This window comes from Pan troglodytes, chromosome 9 (assembly GCF_028858775.2).
Source record: "Pan troglodytes isolate AG18354 chromosome 9, NHGRI_mPanTro3-v2.0_pri, whole genome shotgun sequence".
In the NCBI taxonomy this organism is placed as follows: domain Eukaryota; kingdom Metazoa; phylum Chordata; class Mammalia; order Primates; family Hominidae; genus Pan; species Pan troglodytes.
The window spans coordinates 76,627,864-76,641,987 of NC_072407.2; the positions used below are offsets into that span (position 1 = coordinate 76,627,864).

The 14,124-nt window shown below is 43.8% G+C and overlaps 1 protein-coding gene across 3 annotated transcripts in view; it reads left to right on the forward strand.

The window, feature by feature from the left end:
* Nucleotides 1-2,308: 2,308 nt before the first annotated feature.
* POLD3 (DNA polymerase delta 3, accessory subunit) overlaps nucleotides 2,309-14,124 on the forward strand; it is a 50,255-nt gene continuing 38,439 nt past the window's right edge. The window contains exons 1-2 of one of the 3 annotated variants that reach the window (XM_508641.7): nucleotides 2,309-2,491; nucleotides 3,833-3,888. In XM_508641.7, the coding sequence (XP_508641.3) occupies nucleotides 2,432-2,491; nucleotides 3,833-3,888 (116 nt within the window). In that variant the 5' untranslated portion in view covers nucleotides 2,309-2,431. Of the gene's footprint in view, nucleotides 2,811-3,832; nucleotides 3,889-14,124 lie in introns of all 3 variants that reach the window. The other 2 variants (XM_003313210.6, XM_054661528.2) reach the window with 2 other exon arrangements.

Below are 14,124 nucleotides of genomic sequence, written 5' to 3' on the forward strand. Positions count from 1 at the left end.
AACAAAACTCAAGTCACTCAGTTCTCTCGATTTCCACTACCACTACTCTATTTTTAAAAATGTATTGGTTGGGCGTGGTGGCTTATGCCTGTAATCCCAGCACTTTGGGAGGCCAAGGCGGGTGGATCACCTGAGGTCAGGAGTTCGAGACCAGCCTGGCCAACATGGCGAAACCCTGTCTCTACTAAAACTACAACAAAATTAGCCGGGTGTGGTGGCGCATGCCAGTAATCCCAGCAACTTGGGAGGCAGAGGCAGGAGAATCACTTGAACCCGGGAGGCAGAGGTTACAGTGAGCCGAGATCGCGCCATTGCACTCCAACCTGGGGAACAAGAGCAAAACTCTGTCTCAAAAAAAAAAAATTATTATTTTTTGAGACAGTGTCTCACTCTGTCACCCAGGCTGTATGCAGTTGCATGATCAAGTGCTCACTGCAACCTCTACCTCCTGGGCTCAATTCATCCTCCCACTTCAGAACTGGGACCACAGACCACAGACCACAGGCTCGTGCCACCATGGCTTTTTTTTTTTTTTTTAGTAGGGACGGAGTTTCAGTATGTTGCTCAGGCTGGTCTCGAACTCCTGGGGCTCAAGTGATCCACTTGCCTTGGCCTCCCAAAGTGCTGGGATTATAGGTGTGAGCTACTGTGCCTGGCACCGCTACCCTATTTTATTTTATTTATTTATTTTGAGGGGGGTCTCACTCTGTTTCCCAGGCTGGAGTGCAGTGGCACCATCTCAGCTCACCGCAACCTCGGTCTCCCAGGTTCAAGTGATTCTGCTGCCTCAGCCTCCCGAGTAGCTGGGATTACAGGCGTGTACCACCACACCTGGTTAATTTTTGTATTTTTAGTAGAGACGGGGTTTCGCCATGTTGGCCAGGCTGGTCTCGAACTCCTGACCTCAGGTGATCTGCCTGCCTCGGCCTCCCAAAGTGCTGGGATTACAGGTGTGAGCCACTGCGCCGAGCCATTTTATTTTATTTTTAGACGGAGTCTCCCTCTGTTTCCCAAGCTGAAGTGCAGTGGCATGATCTCGGCTCACTGCAACCTCCACCTCCTGGATTCAAGACATTCTCATGCCTCAGCCCTGGGAGTAACTGGGACTATAGGCACGTGCCACCACGCCCGGCTAATTTTTATATTTTTAGTAGAGACAGGGTTTCACTATGTGGGCCTGGCAGGTCTCGAACTCCTGACCTCAGGTGATTCATCCCCCTAGGCCTCCCAAAGTGCTGGGATTACAGGCGTTAGCCACCGCGCCCGGTCTGCTACCCTATTTTAAACCACCACTATCTTTCACTTAAAAATCTCAGAATATAAGTTACATGTGAACAGGCTCGGTTTATTATTGCTCATAGCTGCAGCCCCAGCACCTCAACACTCAGAATAGTATCTGGCCTTTCTCAGGATTTTGCTATGCTTTGAATGAATGCATGTCGCGACAAGCCTTTGAAGTAGGTACTGTTATTATTCCCATTTTATAGATAAGGAAATAGGCTCCTAGTGGCTAAAGAATTACCTAAGTTTACACAACAAACAGCAAAACCAGGATTCAAACCCAGTAAGTCTGACTCTAGAGCCCACTCTCTTACGCACTACACCTGCGATACTGAACTGCACCGGCTTATGCTTAAGTCAATTATTAAAGATTTTTGCGGGGGTGATACTAGGAGAAATTTGAGTTGAAATTCCCCAACCTGATAACTTTCCTCCAAGTTTTCCTGAGAACACAGCTCAAGCGCCTCTTCACAGTCTCCTAGGCACAACGATTTGGTTTCTCCCGTCTCTCTCATCCGCCTCTTCTCCTAACAATCCAGAGATAATGAACTCTTTTCCAGCAAATTCTCCTGCTTCTATCCGAAACACTCAGCCTCTCCTCAACCCCTCTGGAAAAACCTTCCCTAATTTCTCAACTCTGAGGGATTATAACAGGCAGTACTTTTCCCCAGTTGGCAGCACTACTAAAATTATTGTTTTCAATAGTCTCCCCTTTATCCTGGCTTTCCCGGGTTTCATCACGCGCAGCCAACCTCGGTAGGGAAATATTATACCCAATGACATCTGTTGAGAGACCATATTCACTAATGTTTATTACAGTATAATAATAATTGTTCTATTTTATCGTTAGTTATTTTTGTTAATCTCTTACTGTGCCTAATTTATAAATTAAACTTTATCATAGGTACGTAGGTATAGGAAAAAACCAGCCAGGAGGCTCCGCACTTCGGTGTTTTCTACTAGCTCTGCCTACCTCCGTCTGCGCCGTCTCCCTGACTAGTTTGACCCTTCGAGGGCCGCCGTAGTGCGTCGCCTCCGTTGCCGGGGAAACGACCCGGGACCTGGGAGGGAGCAAAGACGTTTCCCGCCGGCGGGAGCTGTGGCTGTGATTGAGAGAGGGGTTAGAGGCGGGTCCCAGCGCTGCCGCACCATGGCGGACCAGCTTTATCTGGAAAATATAGACGAGTTCGTCACGGACCAAAACAAGATCGTGAGCAGCTACTACTGGGGAACGCGGGCGTGCGACCGGGGTCCTGGGCCCGGCTAGGGCGGCGGGAGCCTTGACCCCCTGTCTGCTTGTGGCTTCGTGGGGACCAGGGGAGACAGGTCCCCACGAGGGGACCTGGGCGAGCTCTGTGCCCCAGAGCGAGCAAGGACTCGTCGGGAAGGTCCTCCGGCACACACGGAAGTCCGCGTCCCTTGGGTGGGCGTGCTGGGAACAGAGCCTGGGGCTGGAGCCGCGGAGACCGGGCGCGAAGGGAGGGCCGTTGGCTGAGAGTTCTAAGGCGTCCCTACACTTTTCTTTTAAGGTGGTTGGCGTTTAAAGTTTTAAGTTTACAGTTGAGGAAATCGTGTCTTAACTGTGTTAAGTTACAAGTTGCGTAACCTCCAGATACTGTTTCCTCTTCCTGGAAATTTAAGCATTGGTAGAGGTTTGATCGCTTCACACGGGTGAGGAAAAAATCGAGCGAATTGATGGATGTGAGTGCACTTTGCAAACCGTGATGATTGAGTGCCTGCTGTGTGCCAAGGCACTTTAATCTTTACAGTGACCTCCCCGCACCCCATCCCAGGTCGGTGGTGGTATCCCGAGATGAGGAAATTGAAGCTGAGGGGCCAAATAACTTGTTTATTTGCGGTTGGTAAGGGATAGGCAGTTTTTCAACCTAGGTCTGTCTTCTTACTAATGCTTTCTTCTACATCACACTGCCTTTGCCTAACCTGTGCAAGTCTTCTAACTATTGGAAGCTTGACATTTGGAATTGGAAGAGACTTTGAGAGAAGAGAGTGCAGGCATCCTGGGTCTAGGAGGGATGAAGGCTTGATGCTGGTAGTTCCCAATCTAATCTCTTATAAAAATATTTACCCACTTTTTTCGTTTCCTGACCCCTGCACCACCTGTGCCCTTTAATGTTTGCATGGGTGCAACTTTCTTTAGAAGTTTCTGAGACATCACACTTCAAAGTCATCTAGCTTCTGAAAGAGTTTTAGGATGGCTTTGGCTGGTGGCCCCCAAAAAAAACATCATGAGGAAAGGGCTTGAGTAAAACAAGGAATGTGAGGAAAATGAGAGTTTTTTCTGTTAGGTATGTTCAGCTTGTCTTTTTAGATTACTTTTCATTAGTTCATGAAACAAACTTCTTAGCATTTTTAAGATAAATAGGTCCTGCCTACCCAGATAGATAGTTCTTGGCAAAACTGCAGTGGCATTTATTGTAATTTATAAGGCATAATCATCTAAGAATAGGAATCTTTAGCAACAGACCCTCGGGACTGATGTGCACTCTGGAGTCATCTAATAAAACATTTGAAAAATTTTTTCTTGTTACAGGTGACATACAAATGGCTGAGCTATACACTAGGGGTTCATGTTAACCAGGCCAAACAGTAAGTCCAATTTACTACCAATTTTAATCATATTGGAATTTTTTGTTGTTGTTATGCTTTGCTTTTAACTCTACAGATAGCCTATATAGATTAGAGCTAATTTGGTTTGCTGGCAATCATTGGCATTTCTTGGCTTGTAACTGCGTAATTCCAATCTCTGCCTTCATTGTCATGGCATTCTCCCTGTATATCTGTATCTTTGCATGTCCATCTTATATGAACACCAGTCATACTGAATTACGAATCCACCCTACTCCAATATGACCTTGTCTTAACTAATTACATGTGCTATAATTCTATTTCTAAATAAGGTCACATTTTAAGGTATTGGGGGTTAGGGCTTTAACATTACCTTTTTGGAGACATGATTCAGTCTGTAATATGGATACAACAAGTTTTGTTTATTCATCATTAATGGACATTTGGGTTATTTCCATATTTTGACTGCTATGAATGATGCTGTTATGAACATTCATGTATAAAACATTCATGTATAAGTGTTTATATGAACATATATTTTCAGTTATCTTGGGTATAGTGTTAGTCCATTCTCATGCTGCTATGAAGACACACCTGAGATTGAATTTATAAAGACGAGGTTTAATTGACTCACAGTTCCGCATGGCTGGGGAGGCCTCAGGAGACTTGGCGGAAGGCATCTCTTCACAGGGTGGCCCTTGTAAAACCATCAGATCTCGTGAGAACTCACTATCCTGAGAAGAGCATGGGGAAACTGCCCCCATAATTCAGTTATCTCCACCTGGTCCGTCTTTGACATGTGGGGATTATTACAATTCAAGTTGAGATTTGGGTGGGGACACAGCCAAACTAGGATTGGAATTGCTGGGTCATGAGATAATTCTGTATTTAACATTTTGAGGAACTGACAAACTATTTTTCAAAATGGCTGCACTGTCTTACAGTCCTAACAGTATATGAGTATTTCAGTTTCTCCACATTCTGGTCAACACTATCACTTTTTTTTCCCTCAGACTTCTCATGGATGAACTCTTTTTTTTTTTTTTTTTTTTTGAGATGGGGTTTCACTATGTTGCCCAGGCTGGATTTGAACTCAAGGATCCTCCCGCCTCAGCCTACCAACTAGCTCTACAGGTGTACATCACCACACCTGGCAAAAACTTTTTATTATGTCTTATTTTAACCATCCTAGTGGATGTGAAGTGGTGTCTCATAAATTATGTTGATTTGCATTTTCCTAATGACTAATGTTGCTGAATATCTTTTCATATGCTGCTTGGCCATATCTTTGGAGAAATAGATATTCAAACTTTTGCCCATTTTTGTCATTGGGTATTTTTGGTTGTTGTTGAGTTTTAAGAGTTCTTTATATATTCTGAATACAAGACCCTGATTGAAAAATTATTTGCAAAAATTTTCTCCCATTCTGTGGATTGTCTTTGTACTTTCTTGATGGTGTGCTTTGAAGCACAGACATTTTTTGTTGTTGTTGTTGTTTGAGACAGGATGTCACTCTGTTGCCCAAGCTGGAGTGCAGTGGTGTGATCTCAGCCCACTGCAGCCTTGACTTCCCTGGGCTCAGGTGATTTTCCCACCTCAGCCTCCCGAGTAGCCGGGACTACAGGTGCGTGCCACCACACTCAGCTAATTTTTAAATTTTTTGTAGAGATGGAGTCTTGCCATGTTTCCCAGGCTGGTCCCAGGCTGGTCTTGAATTCCCAGGCTCAAGCCCCTGCCTTGGCCTCCCAAAGTGCTAGGATTACAGACATAAGCCACCATGCCTGGCCCATGGAAGTTTTTATTGCTGATGAAGTCCAATTTATTTATTTTTCCTTTTGTTGCTTATGCTTTTTTAAGTTTAAATTTTAAAATGATTAATTTTTTTAAATCTTATTATTATTATTTTTTTAATTAGAGATGAGATCTTGCTGTGTTGTCCAGGCTGGTCTCAAACTCCTGACCTCAAGTGATCCTCCCACCTTGGCCTCCCAAAATGCTGGGATTACAGATATGAGCCACTGTGCCCGGCCTAAGAAGATTTTTTTTTTCTTTTTTTTTTTTTGAGGCAGAAGCCTTGCTCTGTCGCCCAGGCTGGAGTCCAATGGCGTGATCTCGGCTCACTGCAACCTCTGCCTCCCTGGTTCAAGCTATTCTACTGCCTCAACCTCCGAGGTAGCTGGGACTACAGGCATGTGCCACCACACCTGGCTAATTTTATTGTATTTTTAGTAGAGTTGGGGTTTCACCATGCTGGCCAGGCTGGTCTCGAACTCCTGACCTCAAGTGATCTGCCCGCCTCGGCCTCCTAAAGTGCTGGGATTGCAGACGTGAGCCATCATGCCCAGCCAAGATATTTTAAATTGAGAAAGTTGTATGTATTTATTGTGTACAACATTACGTTTTGAAGTATATATACACTGTGGAATAGTTAAATCTAGCTAATAAATGTATTACATCACACAGTTATTTTGGTGGTGAAAACATTTAATGTCTACCATCTTTGCATTTTTCAAGAATATAATATATCATCACTAACTATAGTCGCCATGCTATACAGTAGAGCTCTTGAACTTATTCCTGTCTAACTGTAATTATGTATCCTTTAGACCGACATCTCCCCATTCCCTCTCCCCTAACCACCTCAGCCTATGGAAAGAAAATTCTGCTTTCCACTTCCGTGAGATCACCTTTTACAGATTCCACAAATGAGTGAGATCATGTGGTATTTGTCTGTGTCTGGCTTATTTCAGTTAACATAGTCTCTTCCAGGTTCATCCATTTTGTTGCAAATGGTAGGATTTTATTCATTTTTATGGCTGAATAGTATTCCATTGTGTATATACACTATATTTCCTTTATCCATTTATCCATTAATGGACATTTGTTGATTCCATATCTTGGCTGTTGTAAATAGTGCTGCAATAAACATGTGAGTGCAAATATCTCTGACATACTGATTTCATTTCCTTTGGATGTTTATCCGTAGTGGGACTGCTGGATCATACGGTAGCTCTATTTTTGATATTTTGAGGAACCTCCATACCGTTTTACATAATGGCTGTATTAATTTACATTCCCACCAACAATGTATAAGCATTCTGTTTTCTCCATACCCTTGTTGTGTTTTCTTTTTGATGTGTTGCTTGTGCTTCTGACATAATATCTAAGAAGGCTTTGCCTAACCCAGGGTTATGAAGATTTACTCCTGTGCTTTTTTCTAAGATTTTTTAGTTTTTGCACTTATATTTAATTCTGTAAGCCACTTAGAGTTTAAAAAAATCATGGTTATCACTATGTTTTAAGTTTTCTACAGATCATGTGCTTGTTAACATCATTATTATTATTATTGTTTTGAGACAGGGTTTCACCCTGTTGCCCAGATGGAAATGCAGTGGCGCAATTTTGGCTCACTGCAACTTCGGCCTCCCAGGCTCAAGTGATTCTCCCTCCTCAGCCTCCCGACTAGCTGGAACTATAGGCGCATGGCACCACACTTGGCTACTTTTTGTATTTTTTGTAGAGACGGGGTTTCGCTGTGTTGTGCAGGCTGGTCTCGAACTCCCAGGCTGAAGCCATCCTCCTGCCTTGTCCTCAAAAGTGCTGGGATTGCAGGCATGAGCCACTGCACCTGGCCATGTACTTGTTACCATTAGAAATGCTTCAGTCGGGTGGCTGTGGTGGCTCAGTTGTATTAGTCCCAACACTTGAGGAGGCTGAGGTAGGAGGATTGCTTGAGCCCAGGAGTTCAAGACGAGCCTGGGCAACATAGTGAGACCCACATCTTTATAAAAAGTTTTTTTAAAACATGAGCCTGGTGTGGTGACATGCACCTGTAGTCTTAGCTACTCGGAAGGCTGAGGCAGGAGAATTGTCTGAGCCCGGGAGTTCAAGGCTGCAGTGAGCTATGATCACACCTGGGTGACAGAGCAAGAACCTGTCTCTAAAAGAGAAAGAGAGGAAAGAGAAAAAAGGGAGGAAAGAAAGAAAAAGAAAAAAATGCTTTAGTTCCTACAGTAAGACTATACTAAAGCTTTCAGATTAGGTGTTAGTTCAAGCTAATTTTTAAATGAATCACTGAAATGTATAAATATTGACTATATCTTCTAGGAATCACTTGGAGTTGATTTTTTGTGTATGGTGTAAGGAAAGCGTCCAGCGTCAGTTTTTTGCACATGGGTATACGGTTATCCCAGCATTTTATAATTCATATTATTGTCTTGGCATTTTCTTGCTAATTATATGTCTTTCTCCACTAGAATATAAACTCTATGAAGGCAGGAAACTTGTCAGGTTCATCACTGTTCTGATTACTATTGCTGTGTCAGAAATCACCCCAAAATGTAGTGCCTGGAAACATTTTATTATGCGCATAGATTCTTTTGCTTTGGAATTTGGATAGGGCACAGTGGGAATGGCTTATGTCTGTTCCATGATGTCTGGCATCCCCGCTGGAAAGTCTCAATAACTGGAACCTGGTCATCTCTAGGCATCTTTATGCACATGTCTGGCTGTTGATTCTGGCCATCTGTTGGGCCTTTAGCTGGGGCAGTGGACTAGAGTGCTTGCATGTGGTCTCTCTGTATGGCCTGGGCTTTCTCACAGCCTGGTGTCTCCAGGTAGTCGGACTTCTCACATAGAAGCTCAGGGCTCCAAAAGCTTGTGTTCCAGCACAATGTAGAGCCAATTGCCTTTTCTGACTAGCCTCAGAAGTCAAGCAGTGAATAACTGGCCATACCAGATTCAAGGAGTGGGCTCTATTTCTCAATGAGAGAATGTAGAAGAGCATATGGAATGGAAGATGCTGTCTCAGCCATCTTTGGAAAATATAACATGCCACAATTATTCTGTCTTCAGTGTCAGGCACTCAATGAATGCCAATACATACTGAATGAATACCAAGCACTATGGTTTATGTTTGTTTTGAGATAGAGTCTCACTGTATCACCCAGGCTGGAGTGCAGTAGTTCAAACATGGCTTCCTTTAGCCGTGACCTCCTAGGCTTAAGGGATACTCCCACCTCAGCCTCCTGAGAGTAGCTGGGACCACAGGTATATGCCACCATGCTAGCTGATTTTTTTATTTCGTAGAGATGGGATCTTGCTGTGTTGACCAGGCTGGTCTTGAACGTCTGGACTCAAGTAGTCCTCCTGCCTCAGCCTCCCAAAGTGCTGAGATTATAGGCATGAGCCACCATGTTCGGCCTCACTATAGTATTTTCACAAACATTTCTCTCACTTAATTTTTTTTTTTTTTTTTTTGACGGAGTCTCGCTCTGTTGCCTAGGCCGGAGTGCAGTGGCGGAACTCAGCTCACTGCAACCTCCACCTTCCAGGTTCAAGCGATTCTCCTGCTTCAGCCTCCTGAATAGTGGGGATTACAGCGCCTGCCACCACGCCTGGCTAATTTTTGTGTTTTTAGTAGAGACAGGGTTTCACGATCTTGGCCAGGCTGGTCTTGAACCCCTGACCTCGCGATCTGCCCACCTCGGCCTCCCAAAGTGCTGGGATTACAGGCTTGAGCCACCGTGCCCGGCCTCATACTGTTTTTTTTTTAGCATTATTTCAGGCTATGTTATACAACAGTAAACCTGACAGACAGGGTCCCTCCCCTGGTTGATTTAAACAAGATAATTTCAGACTGTGAAAATGCTGTGAAATAATTAAGTTGGGTTAGAGAAAGTGGTATGGGCAATACACTGTTCTCATCCTGGGGAACATTATGGGTGGAACTGATCAGGAGGGAAGATTAATGAATTAAAATGGGAAGCTATAATTAATCATATGTGTAGGAAGTGTATCTTGTAAGAAGTCATATATGTTGTTATTATTATTATTATTATTTTTTTTTGAGACAGCTCTGTTGCCCAGGCTGGAGTACAATGGCGCAATCTCGGCTCACTGCAACCTCCGCCTGCGGAATTCAAGCACTTCTCCTGCCTCAGCCTCCCGAGTAGCTGGGACTACAGGCACATGCCACCATGCCTGGCTAATTTCTTGTATTTTTAGTAGAGATGGGGGTTTCACCATGCTGGCCAGGCTGGTCTTGAACCCCTGACCTCGTGATCCGCCTGCCTCGGCCTCCTAACATGCTGGGATTACAGGCCTGAGCCACTGTGCCCAGCCTGTTGTCATTCTTATTTAAGAATATTTTATATTTTGTTTATTAAAAAATATTTGGCTTAGGCTGGGCGCGGTGGCTAATGCCTGTAATCCTAGCACTTTGGGAGGCTGAGGAGGGCAGATTGCCTGAGCTCAGGAGTTTGAGACCAGCCTGGGCAACACGATGAAACCCTGTCTCTACTAAAATACAAAAAATTAGCCAGCATATGCCTGTAGTCCCAGCTACTTGGGAGGCTGAGGCAGGAAAATCACTTGAACCTAGGAGGCAGACATTGCAGTGAGCTGAGATCGCGCCACTGCACTCCAGCCTGGCGACAGAGCGAGACTCTATCTCCCAAAAAACAGAAAAGTTTGGCTTAAATTAGATAAGACATGTTTTAAAGACTCAAAAAGTAGGCAGGAATTCTTTCCTTTTTTTTTTTTTTTTTTTTTTTGAGATAGGGTTTTGCTCTTGTTGCCCAGGCTGGAGTGTGATGGCACGATCCTGGCTCACTGCAACCTCTGTCTCCCAGGTTCAAGTGATTCTCCTGCTTCAGCCTCCCGAGTAACTGGGATTACGGGCATGCGCCACCATGTGCCCGGCTAATTTTGTATTTTTAATAGAGACGAGGTTTCTCTATGTTGGTTAGGCTGGTCTCAAACTCTCAACCTCAGGTGATCTGCCTGCCTTGGCCTCCCAAAGTGCTGGGATTACAGGTGTGAGCCACCGCACCCGGCCACAGGAATTGTTTTTTAAAATAAGAGTTTGCTTTGCATTTTCTGTTAATATAAGAGAGAAGAACTGGGGTCAATTTGGGGAGACAAGTGCATAGAGGACAATGACTGATGATATGGGCAGGACTATTAGTTGTGGATAAAAGATAGTGCATTTGGCCAGCAAGCTTGCAAGCATTTTGGGCATGGTACCTGCCTATCATGTCTTCCTTTAGCATGGTCCAAACTAGCATCAATAAACCAAAATGTTCATGGATCTGTTAGCTCATTTATCCTTCTAACACAATTGTTGTAATGGAAAGAAACATTAGAGGGCAAAGAGGAGGAATCAGCAAAAATCCTGACTAGGGCACCTTTTTGTACTCAAGGTGTTAACAGTCTAGAGGGGATGCCTCATATGTAAAATAAATAGTTAGAAGGCAGGGTGATATGTGCTGTAATAATAGATATGGGATAAAATTTGTTAGAGCTTGGACGGCAGAGGCTCATTTTCTAGGCATGAAGGCTCACTCCTGTAATCCTAGCATTTTGAGAGGCCAAGGCAGGAGGATCGCTTGAGCCCAGGGGTTCGAGGCCAGGCTGGGAGATATAACAAAAGCCTGTTTCTACCAGGAAGAAAAAAAAATAATAATAACCAGGCATGGTAGCATGCACCTGTGGTCCTGTTTACTTAGGAGGCTGAGGAAGGAGGATGGCTTGAGCCCAGGAATTCAAGGTTATAGAGAGCTGCGCCACTGCACTTCAGCCTGGGCGACAGAGTGAGACTCTATCTCTTAAAAAAAAGATGTGCCCTGGTGACCTGATGGTGTTGGGGAAGGGTTCATACTTCATAGAGGAGGTGACAACTGAGCTGCTGTCTTGATGAGAAATTAGGTAGTTGCGGCCTGAGAAGAGCCTTCTAGGCAGAAGGAAGGGCATATACAAAGGAATAAAGAGAATTGTAGAATGTTTCATAAGGATGAAGATAGTGTAGGTATGATGGGGAATGGTCAGAGATACAGAGCCCAGAACAAGAAGGGTCTTACCTGTCGTTGCTAGAGATTTGAAGTTGATCCTTAGGGGATGAAGCTACTGAAAGCTTTGTTACACTTTTTTTTTTCTCCTCCCTTTGTGTGGAACATGGGGTCTCGCTATGTTGCCCAGTCAGGTCTCGAACTCCTGTGCTCAAACTATCCTCCTGCCTCTGCCTCCCTGAGAGCTGGGATTACAGGCGTGAGCCACCACACCTGGCGCTACTGAAAGCTTTATAACAAGGAATTATGTTTCAGACAAGACTCTCTAGCAACCTTTTCAACATCAACAGTGACTAATAGGCATTGCAAATTTAATATGCCCCCAAACCTAACTCCTGACTTCTCCCATCAACACCTGCTTTTCCTGCTGTTCCCCCATCTCAGTGAATTACAGCTTCCTTCTTTGGGTTGCCTAGTCCAGTCATTTTTGACTCTTCTTTCTCTTACACTTCAACACAGTATATCAGCAAATCCTGTTGTTTCTCACTTTAAAATATACCCAGAATTCATCCACTAATTACTACCTGCACTGCTACCGCCTCAAACTGAGCCACCCCGGTCATCTCTAGGCTGGGTTATTGCAATAGCCTCCTAACTGGTCTTGCTTCCTCCCTTGCCCCTCTACAGTATATCGTCCACATAACCTTCTCAGATCCTTCTGAAAGGTGAGATCACATTACCTCTGCTCTCAACTTTCTAATGGCTTCTTAAAGTCCTATGGTAGCCACAAAGCCCTATGTGCCTGGCACTCTGCCCTCTCTCCCCTACTACTGTCCTTATTCCACTACAGCACACTGGCCTCCTTTCTGTTCCTTGGATCTTGCTGACCTTCCTGCCTCAGAACCTTGGTATTTGCTGGACTCTCTGCCTAGAACATTGTTTCCCAAGATATCCACCTTGCTGGCTCCCTCCTTCCCTGCAGGGCTCTGCTAATGAGGCCTTCCCTAATCACCTTATATAAAATAGCAAAACTTCTCAGGCACCCTCTTTCCTCCTTAACTTACTTAACTTTGTTTCCATAGACTTACTGTCATCTGAGATTATATATTATATGTTTATTGTGTGTCTCCTTTCTAGAATGTAAGCTCTAAGAGTGGACTTTGCTTTATTCACTGTTCTGTCCCTAAGGCATAGAACATAAAGTAACCACTTGGTAAAGTTTTGTTGATTGAATGACTTGATTTGCATTTTTTAAACTTCACTCTGGCAGCATCATGGATAATGAAGGTGAGGTGGGGAGGAGAAGAGGAATTGATACTTGGAATTGAAATAGTCTAGTCAAGAGATTTGGAGGGCATGGAGTCAAGAATTACTTGGGAAGGAGAGCTGATGAGACTTGGCAACTCATTGGATAGGAAGAAGTGAAGTATAATGACTCCCAGATTTCTGGCTTGCCTGGTTTCAGCAGATGATGATGTTGTCAGAGATGGATGAAATAAACCGAGGAAAATATGTAGTAGGGTGACTAGCCACCCTGGGTTTGCCCAGGATGGTTGGTTTTGTCACTGAAAGTTCCACATCCCAAGAAACCCCTCAGACCCAGGCAGACAGGAATGGTCAGTCACTCTAATACAGAGTGAAAAAATAGCTAAAGACAGAACACCAACAGTTAAGGAAAGGGAGGAGGTAGAGAAGTCTCTTCAGAAAGTAAAGCAGAAGCAGTGAGATGGGTAGCAGAAGACTCAGTGGGGCATGGTTTTATGGAAGCTGAGAGAGCAGGCTCTTCAAGAAGAGAGTGAACAGCAATGTAGGTTGAGTTTCTCTGGGGATTTTTAAATTTCTAGCTGTGCTTGGCAGAAGTATATTATAGAGAGATTGTAAATGTTTCTCGAAATAAAAGACATGTTATGTCTCTTTGTTGTTTTTAAACTAGATTATTGAAGGGAGCCAACTTCTGATACTTGCTGGATCATAGAGTAAAAATGAATTTAGAGATTTTACTAAAAGCAACATTATTTCTGCATTTAGTATTTGGCTATCTCAGGTTAATGAATTATTCTGAATACTGGGCAATGTGAGTAAGCTGTTACATTCTGCAATTCTGAACCGGCATTAAATCTGAGTAATCATAAAATTGGAATTTCAGAGCTGGACATTTGTGATCATATACTTAGTAGTTCTTAATGTTTTGGAGTAATTCACTCTTCAGAATCCATTGAAAACCCTCACACATCTCCCAAAAAAGCACATAAACATTTGCTGAAACTTTAGGATTGGAGGGTTATAGATGGCCACCTGAATCCCAGGTTAAAAGAATCACTAATCTAATATAACCCTCCTGTTTACGCCTTGGGATATTAAGAGGCCTAGACAAATTAATTAACTCATCCAGAGCTTAGACAGTTACCAAACTACTTCTTGATTCAGTGTTCTATTTATTATGTATCATTGCCACTGTTTTAATGCAGGT